This window comes from Chaetura pelagica, unplaced genomic scaffold, assembly GCF_000747805.2.
Source record: "Chaetura pelagica isolate M959 unplaced genomic scaffold, ChaPel_1.0 scaffold219, whole genome shotgun sequence".
In the NCBI taxonomy this organism is placed as follows: Eukaryota; Metazoa; Chordata; class Aves; order Apodiformes; family Apodidae; genus Chaetura; species Chaetura pelagica.
This window is the reverse complement of record NW_009954552.1, coordinates 3,207,640-3,218,055: the sequence shown is the minus strand read 5'-3', so window position 1 is coordinate 3,218,055 and position 10,416 is coordinate 3,207,640. Positions and strand designations below refer to the sequence as shown.

The 10,416-nt window shown below is 35.7% G+C and overlaps 1 protein-coding gene across 1 annotated transcript in view; it reads left to right on the top strand.

Annotated features, from left to right (window-relative positions):
* OTULIN (OTU deubiquitinase with linear linkage specificity) overlaps positions 1-9,092 on the top strand; it is an 11,015-nt gene extending 1,923 nt beyond the window's left edge. Inside the window, exons 2-7 of the mRNA XM_010005088.1 lie at positions 2,564-2,637; positions 3,445-3,539; positions 4,806-4,949; positions 7,008-7,133; positions 7,920-8,189; positions 8,787-9,092. Of these exons, the coding sequence (XP_010003390.1) occupies positions 2,564-2,637; positions 3,445-3,539; positions 4,806-4,949; positions 7,008-7,133; positions 7,920-8,189; positions 8,787-8,981 (904 nt within the window). The 3' untranslated portion in view covers positions 8,982-9,092. The remainder of the gene's footprint in view (positions 1-2,563; positions 2,638-3,444; positions 3,540-4,805; positions 4,950-7,007; positions 7,134-7,919; positions 8,190-8,786) is intronic.
* Positions 9,093-10,416: the final 1,324 nt, after the last annotated feature.

Below are 10,416 nucleotides of genomic sequence, written 5' to 3'. Positions count from 1 at the left end.
AAAATGCGAATCCCAGGATACTCTTGAGTAAAATCTGACATCCTGTTTTTTTACCTTGGTATCTTTGGTTCAGCAGAATCTGATTTACTAGTTCAACAATTTAGATGTTTACACACAACATTATGCACTTTTTTTTTCTTTTGTGTATGCATGTTTTTATATAACTATTCTTCTCCATCAGTTATTTTATTTTCAGTCTATTGTCAAATACTAATGTGAAGACTAATGGGGAAAGGCTTTAGTTTCCACAGATGTACTTAACATTTGGTATGCTAGAACAATGTTAAAGTGCACTTTCAACTCTGAAATTGAGAGTGCCTGTGCCAATAGATTGCACCATTTACCTACACTGATTTCAAAACAACTGGGTTAAATTGCATTACTTTGTTGACGCTGGATGTTAATCTGTCAGGTTCTGAATCCATGCATTCTGTTTTGTCATCTCTCAGAAAGTAGATGGGGTAATATCTGCAAAAGAAACAATGCTGCTTACTCTACACCAGACTTCTCTTTTAACTGAACTTACTAGTTTATTCAGTTGAGCAGTTTTTCCTCTTTGTGCGTTATAACCTAAATGTATTCAAGGATGAATCCCAAAGTAATGCTGCTTCCCCTGCTGCCATCTCTCAGGGGTTCCCTTGTAGGAGCAGGTTTGTTCATCCTCTTAGCGGGAGGTTGTTTCTTTATATTTTAAATACTTATCTGGTGGTTAAGGTAGGCTGGAGATGGCTGCTATCAGATACTGAGTTGTTTGAGTTTTTTCAGAATATTTTCAAGGTTATGAAGTATTCTTGAAATTCTTCACAAACAATGAACTTTCATCTCTGCTGAGAAATAAGATAATGCATAGAAATTAGGGTTTGTCCAGTGCCACACTGTAACAAGGATAAGGAACTTGGGATAAGCATGTCTGTGATTTTTCTTCTCAGCGTGTAGTACTCTTTTTATTGAGTACTATTGAGTATTGTCTTTAATATCTACTGCATCTGTTGTTTATATTTTAAGTAATAATCATGTAGTATTGTTTCCAATCCAATTTCAAGCAGCTACTTGAGCACCCAGTAAACTCAGTTTGAAATCAAAGGTTTGAAACCTGAGTAAAAACTAAACTGTAGTTTCATATGACTGCACTGTAGATTACAGTTTCTTGGTATTAACCTATATTTATCTTATATCTTTATATTAAACAGTTTTTTGTTCTCAAGGGAAATGTATGCAAATGGATTAGAAATGGCACCTTTTTTAAGTAAGCTGGTTTGGACATAAAGAAAAAGAAACACAGAGCCATGATTTACCAGTGTATTTTCTCAAATTCAATGAGAGTAATCTAAACACCAGCTGACTAGATTAAACTCCTGCAGTCTTCCCAACTGCTTTTCCTCCTATAGCAGTGTAAGATGGGACAGGGTCAGTGCCTTATTCTTCTGGTCTTTTGCAAGCATGCTGTGGTTTGGTGTTGGGTTTTTCTGCATAGCAGATTAGAAGTTACGGATAGTACTGGGCAATGAATAAAAATCTTACACTTTTTTTTTTTTCTGCACATGCACTGTCTTCAAAACACAAACTTTCAATGTAACTTTCAGTGGCAAGTCTAAATTATTTACTAATATGTTTGGTGATGTAAGGGTTTTTTTAAAGTATTGTAACTGTGAAACTGATTATTTTTTTTTTTTAAGTTTATTTGTTAGATGTAATTGCATCACAAATGCCACTCAGAATCACATTTAAGGAATGTGCAATTTACAATTCTGTTTTTTGAACACTGTATGGACCTCCATTCTCAGTAATAACATTTGCATGCTAGCTTTGAGATCTCTTCTTCATAATGCTAGGCTATGCAAAGAAATAATATTCCTTTAGGCCATAATTTCCTCCCTCTTGGTCATAACATGAGTTCAGAATGTCTGTATATAGGCTCAGATGGACATTTGACTCTTAAGACAGTGTACCTTGACCAAAAAGCCTGTATTAATTGAAGAAGAAAGGTTTGTCTAGATTTCAGTTAGCTGGTAGGCTGCAGTTTAGATCATGTTTAGAGTTTTGTTTTCTTTGAGGTAACATTCAAACCAAGTGCAGACAGCTGGCTGCTTTTCATCCTGGTATTCTGTTGTGTATTCTGCTCATTACTAGGCAGGTTGTGTAGTGTGGAGTGTAGGTACAAAGCTCTGGTGGGGAATGCATTCTTAGTTGCCTGCTTAGATTGCAGTGTTCATATATTCAGCTGATAAGGCTTTTTGGCTTGTATAATTTCGCAAATTTATCCTGCAAATTTTACAAATACAAAGGGAGTCTAGTCTCCATATAATCAGCAGGAGAGAAATTGAGGTTGTGATTCATTACCAGCCCAGATGTCGTAAATGAGAGGGGAACAGTTGAAACCTTTTTTGAGAACTAGTATTTGTTTTATGAAAATGTGTAGGATAGAAAGCAAATCAAGTTGAAGAAATACTTCAAGAAGGTATAATACTGAAGTACTCACCTGTAGCTGTAAACAGGGGAAAAGGTAAATGATTGTAAGATTTGTGCTGTTACATGAAGTGTTATGTGTTGATTTTTGTTGCAGTGAGGAGGACATGTATCGTGATGCAGAGGAAATAGAGAGAGAGAAAATACTACTTTGTGAGACAAGCTCTTCAGGTACATTCAAACTTGTTTTAAACAGCGTTAGAATTCATTGCAGCACTAGTTTGTGATTATTTTACACCCTTGTTTCCAAAGATTTTTGTGCACAGATGTTTCTATGTGCAATAGAACTTATTTATAGTGACTGAATACATTGTACAGTTTAATTTACAAAAAGATCAATTTTATGTAAAACTTCCTGCTCTTAATATATTTTTTCTCTGTGTTTCTGTAGTTACTTTGCAAGAGAATGTGAATCCTTTGGAAAGCAGTCATAGAGCCTGTGTTATGAGCATTGTGCTTGAAAATTACTGACTGATAGTCCTTTCAACAACATCTCTTGCTGGGATTCCTTGATAACCATATTACTATCTATTTTGGAATGAAGGCTGTTGGGATTCCAAGATGAAGTGATATTTCTTCTTCCTACCGCCATTTCTAGTGTGTTCCTAAAGATCAATTATCTTTTTTCCTTATAGTCTAGCTGCTGAGAGAAGAAGAGAAACTTCAGCTAAACATTTTTCTGATAGCTAAATAATGAAGAGTACTAATTTGTACTCTGCCAATTGTTATTTTTCAGAAGAGAGGAGCAGAGTGTTCTGTTTTATTTGACTGCACCATTATTTTTGATCATTTGTCATCAGAGCAAGCTGGGTTTTTTCCCCTCCAATATTAATTACTACCTAGTAGCTATCAGTTGTGCTACCAGTCTGCTTTGGCACCAGTGTTACATTGATAGAGTGTATTTAGAAATTCAGTGGGTTTGTTATGTCTTTCTGTTTCACAGTTCTCAATATAATGTTACATATTTTATTTTGACAGAATATAAACTAAGTGTTGCACCTGAAATGGACATCATGGAGTATTGCAGAAAAGAATGGAGAGGAGACACACCAGTAGCAAAAAGAATGAGAAAGGTGTCAGTTCCCTTCTTGTTGAATTTCGTTGGGCTTTTATTTCATTGTTATGTTTAGGTGATTTCCTATGGGAACAATCTTTAAATCAGGAAATAAAATGGCAGTGTTTTCCAGTGGCTGGTTGTAGAAGTGGCTGATGACTGGAAGATGGTTTTGTTTGTACTTGTTCAGTGTGTGTTTGGTTTTTTTTTGTAAGGCTACTTGTTGATAGTGTAAGGTTTTGGATAATACTGCTCTTCATTACTGCTTTTAATTAAAAGTTTTAAATTTGGCTTATTACCATTAAATGTTAATCTTGTGGGCAGTTGAACTGGCAGAGCAGATAACCAAACTTTTTGATAAGAAGGTAAGTAACTTAAGTGGGTGAATTGCATGATTTTTAAGATGGACAGCTTTAATGAACAGGCTCAGTTTTTCTTAAACTTTTCCAGAATTATTTTTTGTATGTTTTGGACTAGCTTTCTTAGATTAATCTTGAGATAGAGTTGTACAAAATAAAGCGTAAGGTTCGTTGGGTGGGGGTTTTTTGTTGTTTGGGGTTTTTTTTTAACACAATTTGAAAATTCAGTGCAATGTGTGAGTAAACCTAAAAAATACTTTCCACAAATAAAATACTGATGTGCCACCTTCAAGACATTAGTAAGAGACATACAGATGCACAGGATATTGGATCTTCCTAGGTTAGCTGAAGAGATGTACTGAGCTTCAGAAGTTTCATGTTTCAACATTGCTGCTTCTGCTAAAAGTATGTTTAGGAACAGCAGGGAGGGGACAAATATGCTGAGGCATGTGTCAAGATATTTCAGTGTAAACACAACTTTTCCCAGAGGCAAAAACAAACTACATGTGACACGTATTGGGTAAATGGAATGAACTGTTGCTGAAATTTCTTGTAAGCAGGATATATTTTTAGATTTACAGTCCTGTGTTTGTATGTCTGTATGTTTGGAATTTTTTTTTAGTGGGTTAGCTACCCACATTTCAGTGATATTTCTGCTCTGTCATCAAATAAATGCCACGTGCAATTATCTACATGTATGTTTTTAGTTTTTTGTTTGTTATTCAGCAGAACTAGGGAAATTTTTTCAAAGCCTAATTTGTGACATAAAAGCATTTGAACTCCCAAATGGGTAGTGGATCAAGTATTTTTTTTCAATAGCATTACCATTTGGATGCTAATATTCCAGTACAATTTCTGATACGAGTGCATGACCTTAAATTGTTTCATTAATATTTTCATGTTATTCGGTTTTTATGTTTTTCTAGGGATATGAAGCAGTTGCTCAGAAGTTTGCATCTATAAGGAGGGTACGAGGTGATAACTATTGTGCTCTCAGAGCAACTCTGTTCCAGGCACTAAGCCAAGCTACCAAGTTACCAAGCTGGATGGAGATTGAGGATTTTACTATGGTATGTGTCAAACTCTGATCTTCTGACAGGGGAGGGATGTTGGTTCTAACCTATTGGATAATTTTATGATCTCATTTCTCTATTATGCTATATGCTTACTTCTCAATATTCCTTGAATTAAGCAATGGTAATATACAGTTTTCATGCCAGTTCACAGTGATTCTTTCACCTCAGAATCGAGTCCAGGTCCCTTTAGTTCCCAGTTTATAATATATAAATGTTACTGTAATGTAACTTGCCAGTCTCCATCTTGCTTTCTTGGTTTCTTCTTAATGTAGGTAATAGGGCAGCAAGAGGTTTCCCATAAGACAGCTGGTAGTAACAAAAAATACAGAGAACTTATTTTTAGTGCATTAAAAAAAAACAGCTTTTAAAATAAATTAACATATATGTTCTTGTGTGCCTTATATACTTTCTCTAGAAAGCAGCCTGACAAATTGGATGCTGCAGGCTTTTCAGAATGTATGTGTAACCTGTGTTTTAAATGTTAATTAAAGTAAGGGTGTCAGAGCAGCTCCAACCTATTCTGATATGAATAACAGACATTCCTTATGGAGCATTGAGGGATAAGCAAAGCAAGGTATCTTACTAAGAGAAGAAGAAAAATACTTCAGAAAATATCTCAGGCCAACAAAATCTTTTAGGTGATATAAGTGAACGTGGAAGAAACAGGTAAGAAGCTGCCTGCATAAGTGGCCTACTTCAGGAGAGTAAGCTTCCAGTTGTCCCAGATATTACTGGAAAGGTAAATGATGAATGTCTGATGCTAACTCTGTGCTGTAGGCTGGCAGTCCAGGTAGAGTCATTCTGCTCTTACTGCCTTTCTGTATAACTTTAATGCCATCTTAAAATTTCTCATTGTGCAAACTTTAACAAATGGAATACTTAGGTAAACATAGTTATAAAACTGCTATTTTTTTCCTACTGATTTATTGGGGAAATGTGTTACATGGTAATTAACATTTTCTAAGAAGATGTACAGTTTACTTAATAAAACACACTAACTAAAATGAAGAACCGTTAACGTGTTGAGGCATAGGACATGTAAGAGAGTGGTAACAGCAAGCCATACAATTTCAACAAAGTTGGAGTATTTTTAATTTGAAATAAATGAAAACCTATGCTTACGTGCACATCTCTAGTTGCAGGAATTACAGCCATATATCATTCGATTATTTAGTTCTGTATGTTAAATTAGCACAGATTGCCAGGCTGGAGTTAGGGAAGTTCTGTGTTTATCGGATAAATAAAAACTTGGTTGCCATTAAAGAGAACATATTACTGCTTTGGAGTCCTGATAAAATGAAAATTGTCTGGTAATGGCTGATGGGATATGTGCTGCTTTAGCCAAATGTTTAATTGAATGTCAGACAGAAGTGACTTTTCCAGTTCTAGTGATAAAATTGGTTAATAAATGAGAGTAGAAAGCTGGGCATGGAACTGCTACAGTGTCCTTCAAGAGACATGTCAAGGCTGAGCAGGCATAGCATGTGAGCAGTAAAAGAGGCAGTTCTGAAGGCAGAAGCATCCACTAACCCTCAGGTTGCTTTATTCTTTTTCAGAAAACCAGTCCCATAGCATTTTAATTGTTTTCTCTGAGAAGAAAATACAGTTTGTGTGCTCTGAACTAAGTAGTTTGCACTCCACCAAGACTTCTGATTTATCTGATGGATGCCATCATATCTTTAACCACCTCTTCTGTTGTTTCAGGGACACGTTTCAGAGGCACTTATCTGCTGCTGGAGGGGTTTTTTTAATTAAAAGAAAAAAAGCCATTATTAGTTTTTTCCATTGTGAATGTATTGGTTAGATCAGGGCACAGAAAATAGACCAGTATTCTGACTGTTATTCAGCAACTTTTATTGAGAGCCAGTTGTTTTCAATTACAGTCGTGTTTTCAATCACTATATCTGTTCAGAAGAACATACGAGGGATCATTTTAAGGTGCAAAATGTAACAAAACAAAACCCCAACAACAAGAAAATCAATACAATTACAATGTGCAAGGCAGTGGCTTTTCAAGATTTTCAACTTCAGCTGTTTTCTCTCCACTTTCAGCTTCCTGAAAAATTAATAAGCAAATATAACTGGATCCAACAATGGCAGCTCAAACAGAAACTGGGCAGGAAGATGGGAGAAATAAGTGATGAAATTAAAGAATATTTAATCCTTCTAAGGAAAAAGGTTGGAAAAGTATTTGTTTATTCTTGTTCACTTGCAAATAAGAAAAAATGTCACATTTTTGAAGATGGTGAATTTAGCATAAAGATGCTTTCACTGTATACTATGGATAAATGCTGTTGTTACTTCGAACAGGTCATGGAAAGAAAAACCCAGAATAATGCTGAAATAATTTCAGAGGAGTTGTTTCATGCTTGTACGTTGTTTTAGGTTAACAGGAAAGTGGTTATGCTCTTTCAGTGTTGGTAGTATTATTACTTGGCCCCATCTTTCTCCCCCTTGAAACTCTGGAACGTATTTAAAAACTCTTTGGTCATTTCTGTCTGTGTATGCATATTCCCTCTTTTCTGAAGCCTTCTTAAGAATATTTTAAAGGCTGCACTCAAGCAGTTTCTGTGAGTGGTAATGAAATATACATTCTGAATAAATTAAATGTGAAGAATATGAAGGATGTAGGATTTATGACACAGGAAGCAAGAGGGTTATTCTCTTAACTGCTTTTTGTCTCATGACAGTATTCGTTTTGCTACCTTGCAACAGTTTCCAACATGCCCTTTTCATTGCTTAAGGACTAATTTAAAGGGCATCAGACTAACTCAGCTTGAGTCCTTGCTAGGACTACAGCTGTGGAAGTGTTCTCAAGTGTTTTTAGAAAGGCACAAAGCTGTCCATAAATGCAAATCATGAGTCCCTATGCTGATAATTAATCTGACAATTCACAACTGGTTTATTATGGGTCTTGCCCATTGATGACTATTGATACATGGCATGTGTGCTGTTTTTTTGTAGTGGAAGAGTATAAGTGAAATCAAGGGTTCCATTGAGAAACAAACAGCTTGTGAAAAACTGTTTAAAAATGAAGAGGAGGAGTATAGTCTCTATGAAGCGCTGAAATTTTTGATGCTTAACACTGCCATTGAATTATACAATGATGATAAAAATGGAAGGAGAGTTCCTGTCTTCTCATGGTTACTGTTTGCACGGGATACATCTAGCAACCCTTGTCAGTTAATGCATAATCACTTGAATCATATTGGTCACAATGGAGGCCTCGAACAAGTAAGGAGAGATTGCTCTTATAGATAGTTCTATTTTCCTGTTTCGGAGATTTTGTTTTCAAGTGGTTTAAGAAGTCAGGCAACTTTTGTTTGTCTGTCTAAATGTAATGGTGTAGTGTGTGGTCTTTCATTGGGGAAAAATACTGCAGAACCTCTTGCTTGTAGTAAGAATCTGAAAAGACTTTCCTTTGAAACACTGGTTTATGTCTGGCTGCTAGTGCTTCTATTTGCTTTTTGTTTGATTAGAGAGTTCAGAGTACAGGGCGAATACCAATACAGGAGTATGGCTTTCCTACCTGATTGTGGCAGTAAGAAAGTAAGATTCTTTGTATAAAGTAGGACTGATACCCTACTATGCTGTAGAGCTCCATGTTATAGGCATGGGATCTTAGAGGTATTTGTGCAGCAAGTTAAGAATGGCTTGAATAATTAAGATAGTAAACTAGAGATGCTTGGGTGTATGTGTTATCATTTGCTTCCAATTTTTTTCTTCAAAAAGTATCATCTGATAGGTGTTAACTTATTCTTTTTGTGAGAAATATCTTGTAAAATATGCATTTAATTTTACACATAATATTTCTACTTTTTTCCAATGTAGGTGGAAATGTTTCTCCTTGCTTACACTCTGCAGTATACTATCCAGGTGTATCGACTGTATAAATACAGTACTGATGAATTCATCACACTTTATCCCAATGACCCAGAGGAGGACTGGCCTGTGGTGATTCTCATAACAGAAGATGACAGACATTATAATATTCCAGTCAGAATGTACCAAGAGACTAGGCTGTGAACAAGTTATTTTTGGCAGACAAACCTGTGCTGCTTATTGAGATTTCCAGTGCTGTTTGGAAACATGATGATGATGAAATCCACATGATAAAATCTACAACTTCAAATCCGTATTTTAGAAGTTTACATCTGAACTAAAATACCAAGTAGGTATTAGCTTAAAGACTACAAGTTTTGCAAGTATGGCCTGTGTTGGCAAAAAACCCCAAAACTTCCGCAGCCCTTCTTTTGAAGGGCTTACTTTGAATAGGAATGAAGAAACTCTAGATTTATTTCTTTAAGAAGATAGGTGAGGCTCTGCGGTAAGACATGAGCTAACCTTCTGCTTCCTGAAATAAGGAGATAATGATGAATCAAAATTTCTGGAAAAGTAAGCTGGCACCCTCACTGCTATTTTTAAGGCTGTCTAGAAGCAATTTTTACAAACCTGGGGTCTCAGGAAGCAATATAATTATTGTGCAGTTGAAATTTAATGCCTACCAATGTTTATGCTGTAAGAGAGGTGTTATTTCTGGTGCTTTGGGTTTTTTTCCTCTCATGGATATTCCTTATTTAGAAGCCAGTCATCTGTTGCACTGAAAATAAACAGCTTTTTCCTTTTAAGCCTTTTGAAAGGATCATGGCGAAGACACTTGATAACAAAAGGAGTATAAAAGTTAGTTGTTAGTAGGTCACGAATTCAAAACCTACAGAGAACTCCCTCTTCAGTTATGACAACTGGTATTGGATAACCACATGCCCCCTAACTTCCATATCTGTTCGTATGATTGTTCCTGTAACATTAATCTTTGCTGGTAGCTGCTGTGGACGACATCAGGATTTTCATTTGTCCACGGAGTGCAGGATATCGAAGAAAACTTCTGGTGCCACTTCTCTACTCTGAGGAGAAGTATCTGGGAGATTCTGTTTCTACGTAGAGATTTTCATTACGATTTAAATTGAAGGAATATAGAATATATCAGATGCTGGGAGTGCCGACATGCCTAATAAAATAATAAAACCTTTACCTTTAGTTCAAAGTGGACGTATGCCCTACAGGTGACTCAGAATACGGGAGTGAAAGTTGGCTTAAATGAAATGTTGGTCATACACAGATCACTTGGTTTCTCTTAGAAGGCCACCTTATAGTGAAGGGGTAAGATTATAAAAACTACTTTTCCTTCAGATATTCTGGAGGAAATGCAAAACTTCAAATTCTCCTGTTTTGTTCTAATTAAAATTAATTTGTTAACTTATTCACTATGTTCTAAAATGTGGTTTAGACACATCTTAATGAGATCTGTTATGTACTCAGTGTTATATTTATAATATTGTCTTTGCCTTTTGAAACAACTAGTTTGATCTGTTACTGAAAATTTCTGGGAGCTACAAGGGAGCAAAAATAAACCAATTCATCTGGCTGTATTTTGTTTCTTGTTTCGTACCGTTTCTCTCTA